Source organism: Condylura cristata, unplaced genomic scaffold, assembly GCF_000260355.1.
Source record: "Condylura cristata isolate star-nosed mole 26May11 unplaced genomic scaffold, ConCri1.0 scaffold00015, whole genome shotgun sequence".
NCBI lineage: Eukaryota > Metazoa > Chordata > Mammalia > Eulipotyphla > Talpidae > Condylura > Condylura cristata.
This window is the reverse complement of record NW_004567116.1, coordinates 46,760,062-46,776,655: the sequence shown is the minus strand read 5'-3', so window position 1 is coordinate 46,776,655 and position 16,594 is coordinate 46,760,062. Positions and strand designations below refer to the sequence as shown.

Here is a 16,594-nt window from a genome sequence, read left to right as displayed (position 1 = left end):
AGAGGTCAAAACAAACTGAATGATCACCATGATGCAAATAGTCATATTTCTTACAGTATTAATGAATAGGTTATATCGCATATAACTTATATTTTAGATATAAGGGTCAATAGGAAAATGTGCATATCTTATTAATGTAAGATTTAAGAACTATAGAAGCATAAGGGAATAACATTACAGAAAGATAGGAAATTGGACAACTTACTCAATAGGAAATTAATACTAATAGTCCTATTCTTTTTGTCTATTCATTTAGCAAATATGTATTTACTTAGTATAATCTTTTTGAGGCATAGAGCATCAAGGAGAAAAGGCAATTTGGATGGAATCTGCTAAATTCCTATTGCAGGCAAAATAACTCTTTTGTCTTTTAATTAAGACAAGTTCACTAGAGATGACTATACAAACAAAAATGAGTGATCTATCTAAGTAAGTAATTGATTGTTTAAGACCACTTATTTGAATGGATCCCTGTTCTTTTTAGAGTTATAGTCCTCCTTGGTTTTCTCATACCCAGTGTGAAACTTCAGCTGGAAGACAAAGCTAGCATGAGTTTATTTTTTATTGTTCGGTAGGAATTCACCTGACTTCAATTATCAAAACATTTTTTCCCATTTTTTCTCTCTTGCACTACTTGTACTTAAAGATCTTGTAACATCAAGGATTGTATCATAAGTGTTACTGTGTATCTGTTTCTCTGTCTTCTCTAGTATACACATACAAAACTGATGATACTTTGGAGAGTTATGAATATGTAGAGAAATTAGTAGTTAAACCAAAACCTCTTTAAATCTCCACCAGCCCATAACTGTCTGATATGCACATCCACATCCCCAAATTTCTGAACCTGTGTCTCCAAAATACATGAGCTAGTTATGTCAACCTTTAAGATACATTTTTAGTTTCTGTTCATTTGGAATTTGAGGCCATTGCTAGCACAGCTCCAAATGTGTAGACATATCTAGTTAAATCCCATATTATGTAGTATGAACCTTGAGAGAGACATTTAACAAATTGAAATCACTTTTAAACAAAGTATAAAGTAAATTGAGAGGTATGGTAAGAAAATACACATACATATACACACATTATAGTATTTAATATGATTTTTACATTAATAAAAATAAAGATGTAGATGGGTGTGGTTTATAGCTTATAAGAAATTGCTATCACGTCTGACTTAAATTACAATCTTGTGAGGGAAAGTAGAAGGGATAGTTATTTTTTGAATACTAGTAATTACACTGTGGGGTTATTTCTTATGCTTTTCATATGTGTTCTCACTGTGATATTATCTGTGACTCCTATTCTGGTAAAGCTAACATTGAGAGAAGAGAAACATCTTGTTGTAAAATCACACAGCATTTAAATAGGAAGGAGCATCATTTGTACCAGTAAATTTTTTCCTATAGTGTTCAATAGTCATGGCATATAGATCACCATATCCACCTTATATGTCCAAAGTTTGTTTATATAAAATTTCTCATGTCTTCTAAACAATACTTAAAGAGGTTCAAATATATAACAAGATTATTGTGGAAAAATTAAACCTAGTTAGGTAAAATGAGAAGTTTATAGGCAAAGGAACATACTATATGCTTTGCGCAACTGAATAAACAGTACCAAATTGATTATTGAAAAGATTTTTTACAACTTAATAAAAGAGTTCTTTAGGCAGGGGCAAAGAACAGGTACCTTAGTTCAATTGGAAGATATTAGCACTGATACATAATATAATAAGGGCAACTCTGTTATCCAATTATTTCAAATGGTTTCTTTAATATTTTGGGAATCATACAATTAATACTGGAAACATCAGTTAATCACTTTATAAACCTGAACCATTGTATGGTCTTCGTTGCTTCATGAGACCAAATTATCTTCAGAAAAAAAGATATTTATATATAATCAGTTTAATTTTATAACTGTCACCCTTTTCTTGGACCCAAACTAAGTTTATATTTTCCAATGATCTCTTTTACAAAATGCCCCATAAATTTGATCAAATGAAGTTGTTAAACCAGGTATCTGCTGAAATACCCATTTAAAATCTTTGGTGAATGATAAGTGTATATATAAATTTGTGAATTTAGGGCCATCTCTTCAGATTCTTAGCAAATTACAATGCTTCTTAATGTTATTTTATTTTTTTAAAGTTTAGTTGAATAAGATGCAACAAACAGCAGAGACAAGAAAACACTTATAAACTAAATTACAAACTTAGATTTGAGAACTTAAAGTTCCCACAAAGTGTTTTAATGAGTAGTAACTGAATACAATAAAGAAAAAAAAAAAGACAAAATGTGGGTAGGAAAAAATATATCTCTTATCATAAAAGAGAGAACATCCTTACAAGTAGACAATATTATTTAATGGCTTTTAAAGAGCACAGACTTTATTGAGGAAAATTGGAGAAACTAAACTTGATCATATCAACCCCTGCTTAAAATTCTGAAGTCAAGGTTTCCCATTGCCACAAATATGCTTCAGTCTTCCTGATGCAGAGTCTACAGAACTTCTTGAACCTCAGTTTCTCCACTTTTACATCTTTGTATCTTTCCCTAAACCTATTCAAATGTACTTTACTTTCTACAAACTCTCCTTCTGTTAAGAGTCCTTGCTTTCTTCTCTCCACTCAGCAGAGCTCAGCTCAGTTGTCACTATCTGCAATAACTTCTCCGTGACCTTTTCTTCTCTCTCTGCATAGCTTTGATTTAGACATTTTATTTGTTGTATGTTCCACTCTGGTCTCTGAATTCATTGAAAAGAAAAAGTGTCCTATTACTATTTGTATTCCCAGTGCCAGTGTTCTGAGTTAGTTTGTGTCTCCCCAAATATTACGAAGTATTTTAATTCTCAGTACCTGTGAGTGCAACCTTATTAGAATTAGGATTTTAGATGATTAATCCACTGTGGTAGGTCCTACTGCAGTATGCCTATAAAAAGAGAAAAGTACAATATAAAGTAAGCCACATGCACAGAGGGGAATTTCATATGCATGGAAGGCAGAGATTGGGGTGATACATCTATCAGCTAAGAAATGCCCACACTTCTAAAATTTCTTAAGGTCTCTGACCTTAACACTTCCCTCATTCTTGGTCAATGACTGTACTTTTTTTTTTCTTAGAGTAAATTGAAGATGAGAGCTCCTTTAGTGCCCTTAGCGTAACCTTTATCATCTTTTTCTCTTTCTCTCCTAATTCAGTGGAGAAAGTGTCCTTCTGTGTCTATTCATTAATTTATTCCAAATTATATGTTAAGCATTGTGTCAGGGCTATAGGCTAAGAATACACTGGTGAGTACAAGAGATACTTTCTCCTTATGGAGCTTGGACTCTGCCTAAGATTACTTTCTGCTTTCATATAAATGTTCTTAGCTTCTCAAATTAGCCATGTTTTCTTGTAATACTAGGTCTTTAAAGAAATTTTTTAAATGATTTTTTTTCCCTTAGCAATGGTATTCTTTCCCCTCTCCATTTTTTTTTTTCTTGACTCACTTACATCTAGGTCTTGAATTGGGTGTCATGATCTACAGTTAGTGAATTGGGTGTCATGATCTACAGTTAGTCTTCTCTGGCATCCTCTTCAGTCCTAGATAGGTGGCCCACTTGTGTGTTACTGTAGCCTTTGTACCCCCTACCAACATGTGTCACACTGGCTTTTCATGACCTCTTTATTTGTCCTTCTCTCACTAGAACATGAGCTGTATGAAGACTAGAAATACAGCTCTCTAATTCACTGACATACCCACAATATCATGGTCAGTATTTGGTACATTAATCTTCAGAAAGCAATATTGAATGAGTTAACTCATTTAATGAAGTAAAAGTGAAAAGGCTGCTACAGGTAATTAGTTCTACCAGAGAACTTAGGGCCTTCTCTGGTGGTATAGGGTGTTAAATCTCGGTGCTGTCATCACCATAGCCTGAGTTCGATCCCTGGCCAGGGAGCTATAATATATATAGCATAGCAGCCCTCTTCTGCCTTGCCCACTGCTCCCCTCAGCAGTGCACTTCAGTAAATCCACCTGTTCTGCACCCCACTCTGTCTCTGGTGAATCTTCTCTCTGCCCTGCACCTCTGGCCTACACCCTAGTTCTTCTATGCATAAATGAATAAATAAATGTTAAGAAATCTTTCCAATTTAATCTGTTATATTAATATAATAAGACAAAAGATACAGGAAGACAAACGAAAAACAATCAGTTTTGGAAGGAGTTTTTGCATGTATTCTTTCAAGCTTGTAAGCTTAAGGTTACAAATCAAGTTCAAGAAGTGTTGAACATACACGATTTTGGTGTTCTTATCAACAGAACACTGGTAATTGAAACTAAAATTGGATTCTCCACAAGAAAGAGAGTATTAGAGTGTGCCTTGGGGATTAACTATTACTTCAGAGAGTGGTCATCAAATGTAGCATGCATCCCCAGAGTTTCTGATTCAGGATATCTGGTGAGGGTGTGAAAGCCTTCATTTCTAACAAGTTCCCATGAGGTATTAATGCTACTGGTGTGAGAAACACATTATGAGAGGCACTGTATTAGAGTAATGCAATGAAGACAAATCAACAAAGGAAAGACAAGTAATAAAAAAAGTAGAAGAAACAGGGAAGTACGATGTTATGAAGGTAGGAATGTAAATGTAATCAGTAGTCTTTTATGTAATGCACAAAGAGCAAAGTTCTGTCAGAAAATTTTAGGCCTGTTTTGGATTACTAATGGGGGCTTTGACTTGTAGAACTGGTTTGTAGCCATCTCACTCATTCACTATAATAGACTATGACATTACTATGTTTATGTGTGCCCATATATGTATGCATACACATGTGTATATACATGTATATATAAATGTGTCAATACCATTTCCATTAGAAAGATAGATGTAGATGATATAGATATAAAGATATAGATAGATATAGATACAGATATATCCATGCATATTATAGCTATATATGTGTATCTGTGTACAGCTACTCAAACTATAAGGATTAGATGCTATATTAGTTTTCTGGAACAGCTGTCACAACAACAAACTGTTTGATTTACACAACACAAATTTGTGCTCTTGCAGTTCTGGACCCTAATATCTGAAACATCTGAGATCAAGATATTAGCAAGATTGATTCCTTTTAGAGAGCTCTGAGAGAGTTTGTACTCTGTGTTGGCACTTGCTGGCAGTCCCTGGCATTCCTTGACTTCCAGGGCATTGCTCAGATCTTTGACTCTGTGGTCACATGCATTCTTCCTGTGTGTCTCGGTATTTATGTGCCCAAATTTCCTCTTCTACAAGAGTACTAATCACCCTGATTCATTACAGTCTCCACATTTTTTTAAACCAAATGACTGTGTATATCCATGAAACTTTACTTACAAACCAAGGGATGGAACCCTCTTTTCCAAAGGGTCATACAAATATAAGCCTGGAAATCTGACCATAGATTTGAAGCATCCAGGAGGGAAGGAAGAGAGGATGGGAGAAAAATATGGTTTGGGGACTACAAAGGTCTCTAGTGGAGGGCTACAGTGATCAACCTGAGGGGAGAAATCCTGTAGTGGCAAACAACCAATAAGTATTCCAGAAAAACACACTTCATTCAAAAATAAATAAATAAGCACAGCCTTATGTAGCCACTGCAGCACAAGTTCAATCCCCAGCCAGGGAGCTGACTCACATGGTGTGGCAGACCTCTCCTGACATGCCCGCTGCTCCTCTCAGCAGTGTATTTCAGTTTATCCACCTATTCTGCTCCCCACTCTGTCTCTGGTGAATTCTCTCACATCCTGTACCTATGACCTGTATCCTAGTTCTTGTATGCATAAATAAATAAATCTTATAAATAAATAAGTAAATACATCTTAAAAGTAAAGAGATCAGAGGGACAAAAAATAAATTATCCACATGCACCTGAAAAAAGTGTGTATGCAGCAATTTTGAGGTGAAGTGCTCTATAGATGACTATTTGATCCATCTGTTTTAACTCCACATTTAAAGCTGCTGTTTCCTTATTTATGCTTTGGTTGATCTGACCATTACATTATTGTAGCTAGGATATGAAGCGCCCCCACCCTTATTTTTTATTATCAATATCACCCTTAAATTTTGTTTGTAATTGCCTAATGTAAAATGGTGCTTCATCATTTGGGGAATATATATTTATAAATGTCCTTTCTTCTTGTTGTAATAGATCATTAATCATAATATGCTGTATTTCTTTATCTCATTACTTTTCTTAATTGAAAGTGTTTTACCACATATGTTTAATTTTGCCGATTTTCTTTGGTTGTCATTTGCTAGTATAACTGTCTTCTGACCTTTAACTCTTAGCCTGTGCTTGGTTTGGTGGTGAGTTTCTTTCAAATAGCAGACAGTTGTGCTTTGTATTGTAATCAGGTCCTTTGACTGGTTATTCATGCCATCTGTGTTCAAGGTCATAATTGAGATATTAGGCTTATTGCCACTTTGTTATACTTTTGTTTTTGGTTTATCTTATCTTTTTTTTTTTTTTGAGGACTTTCTATTATGCTTTGTTTAAGTTCCATTTCCATAGTCTTATATACTACACCTACTATTTTTGGTTTGAGGTTTCTGCTGAGGTTAGTATGTGATGTTCTATTTGTGTGACCCATTGGACTGTCTAGTCTCTGGCTGGGTCTAGTGGACCACATTATTTCTTTCCTCCTCCATGTTGAGTAATTTGCCTGTTGCCTCAATACCCATTGTCATCATTTGATAGTAACCCCTTCTAGGATTTCTTCCACGTGTGGCTTGGTGGTGTTAATTATTTTAGGTTTTGCTTTTTAGTGAAGTTCCTTACTCTTCCTTCTGTCATGAGTGCTAATCTCACTGGGCAAAGGACTCTGGACTGACAGACTTTGTCTTTAAGTATTTTTTTTTTTAAACATCTTCCAATCTGTCTGTGTTTTTGCTGAAAAGTCTGTGAGTCTGATTGGTGTTCTCGTATACGTTACCTTGTTTTCTCAGAATACTTTTAATATTCTATCCTTGTCATTGACTCTCAACATCTTTGTTACATATCTTAGTATATATCTGTTTTATAGTATTTTGTTTAGAATTCTTTGGGCCGCTTGGATCACAACTTCTAGGTCATTTCCCAGAGTGATAGGGTTTTTTTAAAAATAGGTTTTCTGTGCTATTCTCTTTAACATATAAATATCCCCATAATATATCCCCTTAATTTAGATTTAACTTCTCTTTAATTTGCCCCAGGGAGCTCTTATCCTGTTTTCATTTTTTTTAATGATTTTTTCTCCTTTTTATTTTCACATTCTCCAGTATTGTGTTTTCAAGTTCATTTATTTTCTTTATTACCACTGTTTGTCCGTTTTTGAGGCCCTCAGTTATACTTTTTAAGTCAGCTATAGTGTTTATTAACTCCATTATCTCCTGTGTAGCTGCCTTGTATTTTCATTATCTTTATTCTGTGGTTGTTTTATATTTTCTGTTATTTTTTTTAAAGTTCTACCTGCATCACCAGGGTTGTTGTCCTGAATTCCCTTTTGTCATGCTCAGCAACTCTACTACTTAGGGCTCCTTTGAGGGCTTATGTTTCTGATAAGTGGCCTGTGTTGTGTGTTCTCTTTTTTCATTTTATATGGGTTTTAGTAAGGATAAATTTTCAACTGTTGTTTCTGCACCTGTAGGAACAGCATGGGACAGTTATCAGAGATGAGTAACAAGCATAAAAGAGGACCAGGACCATAAGCATCAGCATTGCATCTCTAGTAGGCTAAGGAATTTGAACTTCCCATTGTAAAGCATTTCTTTGTGGGCAGTAACTGGCATTTTAGATATCTCACCGCGGGGTACAGAGTGCCAGGTATTTGGATAGCTCAACCTAGACATCAGGAGTAGTCTCTTGACTACTTGAGGTATTCTGAATTAATTCAGGCCACGGCTGTTCTGTGTTATGATCTTACAGTCTAGCCAACAGTACTCTCTGTTCCCTCTTCTGCAACTCTTCAGCAATGCACTCTCCATATGGGTACCTGCTGTGCACCCTCTTAACCAGTGCAGTCCCAGGTTATAGGCACCTCAGTGATCATGGCTGCTGTTGTGAATACATGTAGAGGGCTCTGTGCTAAAGCAACTCCTCCCTCTCATGTGTTACATTCCCTAATTATCACTCAGAACAGTTCACTTGGGCCCTCCCTTGGTGGTGCACTGGGTTAAAGCACAGCACTAATAAGCTAAAGCCACTTCAGCATGAGTTCAGTCCCCAGACCCGGAGGTGACCCACATGTGTGGCAGACCTCTCCTGACCTACCTGCTGCTCCCCTCAGCAGTGTACTTCATCAGTCGGCCTGTTCTGCTGACTGTGTCTCTGGCGAATTCTCTCACCGCCCCTGTACCTCTGGCCTGTACCTCAGTTCTATATGCACAAATAATAAATATTAAAAAAAAAAGCTCTCTTATAGCTTTTCCTACCCCTTTATGTCAGACCAATGTTCCTCTTGTGTATAAGTGGCAGTCAATTTTTCCCTGAGTTTTTTTTTTTTTTTCTGCATCAGTTGCCCATGTTTGGAGGAGGCTAGTCCATTGTCTTCAATCTGCTCCCATTTTGCCATACTCCAAGTAAAATAAAGTTGATTACATCTGCAAAAACCCTGTTTCCGAAAGTTTTCTATGGTCTAAAAACCAAGGCTTAGCATTTCAGCTTATTGAGGGGGGCATAAACCAACCTCCCTAAAAATGGATAAGATGGATAAGACTGAGAAAAGTGTGTGTGATTATGAGACATCATCAGATACATTAGACATATTGATCATTGTTTAAAAACTTCAACTCTTACTGTAAGAAATCTACAACCACTTCAAGAAATACATTTTTCAGGATAGAATAGAAACATAGTCAATACCAGAAGAGAAGAACTGTTGATAAAAACCTGAGAATTCTAGAAATTACAGAAAAGAATAATGAGTGAAAACCTAGAGTGGCAGAAAAGATTTAGAGTTAGAAAGACTAATAATGCTTACTCTTTAAGCAAAGAGACATAAGAAAAGTTTTTTATAGAAAGGACACTGTTCACAATAAAGTAGGTATTAACTTGCTGTATGGCAAGTATGAATATATGATATGAGATACAAAGTCAGAGGAAAAGTTTGGAATTTTGCCTGTGGTAATTTGAGTGAGCTGTACGTAAGAGATTCTTTAAGCAAAAATGAGAAATGGTAGTGGGAATTTCACAGAAAGGTCAGACATTTTACAAAAATGAAAGCTGATGTAATAAATATATATTTAAAAATAAAGTAAAATGAATCAAAATCCTAAAATAAATGAATAAATAAAATGATCCTATGGAACCTCAAAAAATTTCAAACAAAAACACTTTTTTCAGTTCCAAAATCTGTCTTTTGAGTCTAGGATAATTCCACAAAGTAAGAAAATAAAACTTTGTTTTTTAATTAACCATATCAAAGCTATCTTGAATTATAGTGAGTTACATTTTTGTTTTTTGAAAATATTTCTTTCTAACAGGGAATAAATCTCAAATGGTATTGTCTGTATAGACCATACCCACAAATAATGTTATTTTTGCTTGTTTTTTGAGCTAAAATACATGAACATAGAGAAATCAAATGGCCTACCTGGGTGCTTATTTTCTAAAACAGAACCAGCCAGGATTCAGGGTGGACTTTGTGTTTCCTTTAGTAAAAACATATTATTAGAAAGTACAAAATACCACTAATGTTTTCTGTAGAACAGTAAGCACTTTACCTTATAGATCCTAGATAAAGTCTGAGAGAAGTTGGCTTACTATTTAATTATTTGGATAAGCCCCCAAAATATTCTTAATAAAATCATATAAAATGAAGTTGAACCAAGTTATTAAATGGTTATAAGACATCATGGGGCTTAGTTCTTTACACCCACAAAAATATATGGGTACATTGTAATCAAGCAACTCTTTTAAGTATTTGAGTTTTTATTCTGAGCTTCTCAAGCACAGTATCAATCTATGCTGCCAAGACTTCTGCTTTCAAGCCCGCCTCTCACTGACACCTCCTCCTCAGCGTGGGGAGGCTCTGAGGGAAAAGGGTGAACTGTGAGCTGTTCTTCCTGCTCTTTTTTTATCAATGAGGAAAAGATTTTGTACAGAAAAAAGAGGGTAAAGTAAAGGCTTTAACAAGATTCAGACATCCCCTAGGCCTGTATGTTTTGTATTCATGTGAGGAATTAAGTTTGGGACTATGTAAGAAATAAGGAAAGATGGACCCAACTTTATTAAGTAAATGTATCATGAAACAAACAGATCAGTTGTTAATTGCTTGGGGAATTAGGAGTTTAAATTTCACGTGCTATTTTCCTTTGCAAGAGTAATGAAATATCTACCGGTTTTACTTCCTTTTCTGAATGAATACTTATATATTTTTCTGAATCAACTTATTTTATTACTGGTTCAAGATAGGTATGTTTAGAGATAGTTTCCATAGCAAATTTCCATAGTAGATAGTTTTAGGATCAGCATTTGGGTGAGACCTACCGAATCTTTCACTGAGTTTCTTTTTTTTTTTTTAACTTTTTTTCTTTAAAGATTGATTTATTTATCCATACAGAACTGGGGTACAGGCCAGAGGCTCAGGAACGGTGAGAGGCTTCACCAGAGACAGAGTGGGGAGCAGAACAGGCAGATCGACGAAGTACACTGCTGAGGGGAAGGGGAGCAGCGGGTGGGTCAGGAGAGGTCTGCCACGCCATGTGGTCACCTCCAAGGCAGGCGGGAATCGAACTCATGCGGAAATGGCTTTAGCTTCTCAGTGCTGTGCTTTAACCCACTGCGCCACCAGGGAGGGCCACTGAGTTTCTTTTTAAAAAAAATATTTATTTATTTATGTGTACAAGAACTAGGGTACAGGCCAGAGTTGTGGGGGTGGGGGAGAGGATTCACCAGAGACAGAGTGTGAATAACAGGCAGATTGGCTGAAAAACACTGCTGAGGGGAGCAGCAGGGGAGACACACCAGGTGTGTCAGCTCCCTGGCAGAGGATCGAACTTGTTCTGCAGCATCTGAGGACAGCTTCATAGTGCTGCGCTTTAACCTGTTGCCCCATAAGGGAGGGCCCCATGATTTTAATTTATAATTGATTAGTCTGCTATCTTATTATTATTAATTGTTGTTATTATTTATTACAAACATTTCTTTTGTAAAAGCAGTCATCAATTTTCTAAATTGGTCACTTTTCCAAAAATGGTGTTCTTACTTATTCAACCATTAATCTCATATCCACTTATTCAGCAAACATCCCCTAAGTATAGACTATGCATTATTTAATCAGCTGCCACTGATTGTAACCAAAATAAATGAAAAGGAATGAATTAACCAGAAACTTTCAAAAAATGATGACCATTGAATGAGTTTATATGAGAGTGTGGTTAAATTTGACTGAAGCTATCTTCTAAACCCACATTGATGCCCTGATTTTTGGAGGACTACTCTGAAGACAGATGTAGGCTAAAACCACTGAGTAATGAGACAAAATCCAAATGGTCATTTTAGAGGAAATGGCATACACACTGTTAAAGCAAATGCAGTTTGTTTATATTATAGAACTATTCTCTCTTCTGTTGAACTAATATTCCCCTCCTTCATTCCATTCCGGATACCCCTGCAGTCTTGATAGTTCCAGCACACACCTGACACACTTTCACCTAAGACCTTTGCTCTACCTTTATCCACTACCTGAAATATACTTTCTTCACATCTTTGGTCAAATCTCAGTTTCTCTAGAAGCCTAAAGCTGACCTCTATTTAATATTGTCCTCTAACCATATACTCCACTTTTTATCCTGCTCTACTTTTCATGTTTCCTCAGTAGTTATTACTCTGTAATATGCTATGTAGGTCAATTATGCATTTAAAGTGTTCATTATCTTTCTCTGTGGTGAAACTATAAAAACTCCATGATGATAGGAAATGTTGTCTGCTTTATGTACTAGGTCAAGGCCAGATACCTAGTTACCTCAGAAAACCATAATTATTTCCTTTTTAGCAAATATATATTTTATAGCTATAATATCAGTAGTGAATTTGAACTTGGTTATGGTGATAATTTGTTTCCTTAGAGCTTCTGTAACTAAAATAGTGCTTAATATCTGCAATTGATATAAATGGTTGCCAATCAGAACCCACAGATTTTTTTACTTTTTAAATTAATTTATATTCTTACATCGTTATTCATTGATGTACAGTGTTTGCCTACAACAGGTGCAGGCCCCGTTGTTCTTCCGCCTCCACAATGGACCTCCACAGTCCCCTGCGCTCTTCCCTCCTAGATTTTGAACCCTGCTATATGCCCAGTTTATCTTTAATGTCTTCTTTCCATACTTTAGAGTGATTTCTGTACTGCTGTGCTTGCCATAGATTGATCTTATGTATGGCTATGAAATTCTCGTAAATATTTTTAAACACCCCTGTATTTATATGTGAATATGAAGTAACAGTCATGGAATATATAAGCTGTGTACATTTTAAGTTTCATAGAATAAAAAACAGTTTGAGGAGTTTTTGTTTTCTCTTGGCCATCTTTTTATTGATGAACAGATTATTTAAATCTGAGTCAAACAAATATATTCAGAGGTCTCTGGAATAGTAAAGTGTCAATAAGTAGTAATTAGACACTTCAGTAAGAAAAAACAGCACTTATTTTAATTGAACTTATAAATTTAAATCAATTTTCCATTCATTTTTTGCAAGCATTAGATCTAATTTAAAAAACCACTTTGAATATAATTCCAGAGGTATAAAATTTTAGTTTGTTATGACACTATTTTTTTTCATTAACTAATCATTTGTACCATCTTCAAAGTACATAGCCCTATATAATATTTATTCAATAAAACAGAGAATTAGGACCCTCCCTGGTGGCACAGAGGGTTAAAGTGCAGCACTAAGAAGCGAAAGCCACTTCAGCATGAGTTCAATCCCCCCCAGCCCCAGATGTGATCCACATGGCCCAGCAGACCTCTCCTGACCTGCCCACTGTTCCCCTCAGCAGTGTACCTCCTCGATCTGCCTTTTCTGCTCCCCACTCTGTCTCTGGTGAATCCTCTCACTGCCCCTGAGCCTCTAGCCTATACCCCAGTTCTGTATGCACAAATAAATAAAACTTAAAAAAAAAAACAGAGAAATAAAGTATTTAAGTGTTTTTATTATTGTTGTATAGTGTTTCAAAATTGTTTTATCATTTAATTAGGTGTGTGCTTTCTTAAAAAAAAAAAATCTTAAGAAGATTAAGGCCCAGAAATTCTCTGCTTAAGCAATAAAGGCCTTTGATTTGTATATAATTTTCTGAATAATTTGCATGTTAATTATGATTGTAATGCAAAAAATATTTATTGCAAATATTGTACTGAATATATTCATACTCTGAGAAACATTATTTTATTCTTCCACTATAAAGATTCTATGAGTCATTCTTTTGAAATGGCCTGTAATTTTTTTCTAATAACTTACCTTCCTTATATCGCTGAAATTATTACTTAAGTATCCAGTGTATCTTCTTGATTCTTGGCTTAGAATGTGGTAGATTTTGTAACAGCTATACTCTTCCCCCTGAAATGTCAGGAGGTCTCTGTGTTAGTGTAAAAGCAATGAAGATAAGCCTATAGACTCAACATAAGCACAATTCTAGATTTGTTTTTCCTGGCTCATCTGCTATCTTTGTATGTCCTATTGCTTGACCCTCATTCTGGCCAGTCACCCATTACAAGCTGATTAACTAGGGAAAAATAACAGTTAGGTGTACAATCTTGAAATTGAACAAAGCTAATATCCACTTAAAATTACCTCGAGAGCTTTGCCTCATTAACATTAATCAATAAAGCTTCAAATATTTAAAGAACAAAATTGATTGAAATAGAATCCTTACTGTTATTTATTACTGTATTAAACTGAGATTAATTTTTTAGACTATTGAAATGTGGCTAACTGCATTTTGTTTAATAAAATAAACAAGAAGAAAAGCATTTTCTTTGTTCTTTTCCATAGGTTTAGGCTTCAGTATTGCAGGAGGTGTGGGGAACCAACACATTCCTGGAGACAACAGCATTTATGTAACTAAAATTATAGATGGAGGAGCTGCACAGAAAGATGGAAGGTTGCAAGTAGGAGACAGATTACTAATGGTAAGTGTGACTCAAGCAAAGCTATGCATATGTTTATGAAGTTCTTGTTTTCCAGTGTATGAATGTCTTAGTGGATTCAGTCTGCCACAATTAAATACCATAGGCTGTCATAAACAACAGGAATTTATTTTTTCACACTTTTGAAAGCTGGGAAGTTCGAGATGAATTTTCTAGCCCCTACAGTTCCTGGTGAAATCTCTGTTTCTGGTTTGCAAACAACTGTTTTCTTGCTGTCACCAGATCTGGTCTTTTTTCTATGCTATCCTGAGACACCTCTCTCTCTTTCTCCTTGTGGTGAGGTAGAATGGAGGCTCCACTCTGAAATCACTTAATTTTCATTATTTTCCAAAGCTCCTATCTAGAAATACAGTCATAATGGGGTTGAAGGATTCACCATATAAAATTTCAACATATAGAAGCAAACATGGGTCAGAGATAGAAAAGAAGGGGCCCTCCCTGGTGGCTGAACAGGTTAAGGCGCAGCCCTGCAAGCTAACAGCAGCATCTTCAGTGTGAGTTCAATCCCCAGCCCTGGAGATGACCCACATGGCACAGCAGACCTCCCCTGACTAGCCACTGCTGCCCTCAGCAGTGTACTTGGTCAATCTGCCTGTTCTGTTCCCCACTTTGTCTCTGGTGGATCCTCTTACTGCTATGTAAGAGCAGTGTAGACCTCTGGCTTGTGCCCCAGTTCTGTATGCATAAACAAATCTTAAAAAAAAAAAAAAAAGAAAAGAAGGAAAAGCAGATTGTGTGATTAGAAATGTTAAAAGTATAGGTACAATTTTATCTGATTTGTCGACGGTTTAAAAAAGAAATCTGATTTTTTACCAGTTTTCTTAGGTACACCTGCTTCAGGAGGTCTGGGCAATGATAGAATCATCACAGGGCCACCCTTTCAAAGCCATGAAGTTATATAATAACTGAGACAAAATTAAGATAGTTATTTAGCAGTAAAACTTTGGGTTTTGTACTTAATAAATCTGCTTCATCTCCACTTACAATTTTATAGCAAACCTAAAGGATAATTAAATACTGGGAATTAATAGAAGACAGTTCTCTGTACAATAGTGATTAGTTCTCAGTATAATAATTATATTTAGTTATATGTCATCTCTTGTAAAATAGTACCTGTAATCTATGCTGCAAAGAGCTGTTACCTCCGACACTTTCCCATGAAGTGTTTGGGAAGGATGAACTCCTACAATCTCAACAGAGAAGTAATTTCTATAGCAAATGGCAAATTTTGGATGGGAAACCCAAAGTTTTGTATTAATTGGACCTCTTTCCCTGAGCTGTTGATAGCTTGCATTTAGTCCCACGAATTTCATCTTTTTGACTAACCCAATGGTCATTTTCTGAAACAGAAAAGTGCTAGGACATAAGACCTAACAACTTCTCTCTAGAAATTAGCTTTATTGTTTGTTGATCTAGGGATAAACTGTAATGTCAATCTTCTACACAGTGCTAAATTTAGAAATGAAGAGGACAGTTTCATTTTCAAGTAATTACTGTTTTAGGTAGTGGCTGATTTGACCTATGACTCATTGTGATGTAAAAATTCATCATTTGTAGACAACTTTTCTGGTAGTCTTTAATTGTTGCCATGGTAATATCATGCTAGATATTGTGTGCTGGTTCCTTAAAGTTGTGTTTGAATTTTTAGCATTATTTGCAAAATCTTAAAAAAAAAAAAAAAGCTCAAAGTTTAAATAATTTCCCAGGCACCATGCTATTTTTCCATTACCATTGTCTTGATATTCCTTGTAGATGTAATGATTTCAAAAATAGCTGTGACATAATCCTTAACTGTTTTGAGTTTAAGCATACTTAAAAAAAAAAATGAACCTTCAACAATAATAGGTCTTTCCTTTCTTATGTAAGGAAGGCATAATTAGTACTTCCAAGGCAACTGCCAAGCTGAATTTGGAAATGAAAGAAAATGATTCACTTTATAATATTGTGAAAGAAAAATGACCTGACAGAATAAAGAAAAGTAAATCACTGAAGCCATCCCAAAAGACCAATTATTTTGCTTCAACCCCAAAATATTTATTAATGTTCTCGCTTGTCATTCTCTTCCACCTCCTCTTCCCTTCACTACCTTACATTCTTTTTTTTTTTTTTAATTTTCTTCTCTCCTCCCCCAAGGGAAGTACAAATGATTTAGATCTGTGATTTACCAGCTCTACCACAGTCTATATTTTTTATGAAATAACTGTTCTTTCTAAAGCAATTTGCACCAGTCCTTTCTTCACTTCTTGAGAGAGTTTCTCCCATACATTACTCATTATAAGTAAACTGATTTTCTAAAATGAACATCCATTAATTTCTTTGAACTTTTGAGATGGAGCAACTCAATTTAAAAACTTTCCCAGAATCTGAGCTGCAATAAAATCAGTCTTTATTTTTTTGACTCTTAGAGATCACACTTTCATAACTTTGATATATATA

The 16,594-nt window shown here is 35.3% G+C and overlaps 1 protein-coding gene across 8 annotated transcripts in view; it reads left to right on the top strand.

Annotated features, from left to right (window-relative positions):
* DLG2 (discs, large homolog 2 (Drosophila)) overlaps positions 1 to 16,594 on the top strand; it is a 1,159,995-nt gene that overhangs the window by 671,345 nt on the left and 472,056 nt on the right. For all 8 annotated transcript variants that reach the window (XM_012725352.1, XM_012725350.1, XM_012725354.1 and 5 more), the window contains one exon: positions 14,004 to 14,140. In XM_012725352.1, the coding sequence (XP_012580806.1) occupies positions 14,004 to 14,140 (137 nt within the window). The remainder of the gene's footprint in view (positions 1 to 14,003; positions 14,141 to 16,594) is intronic.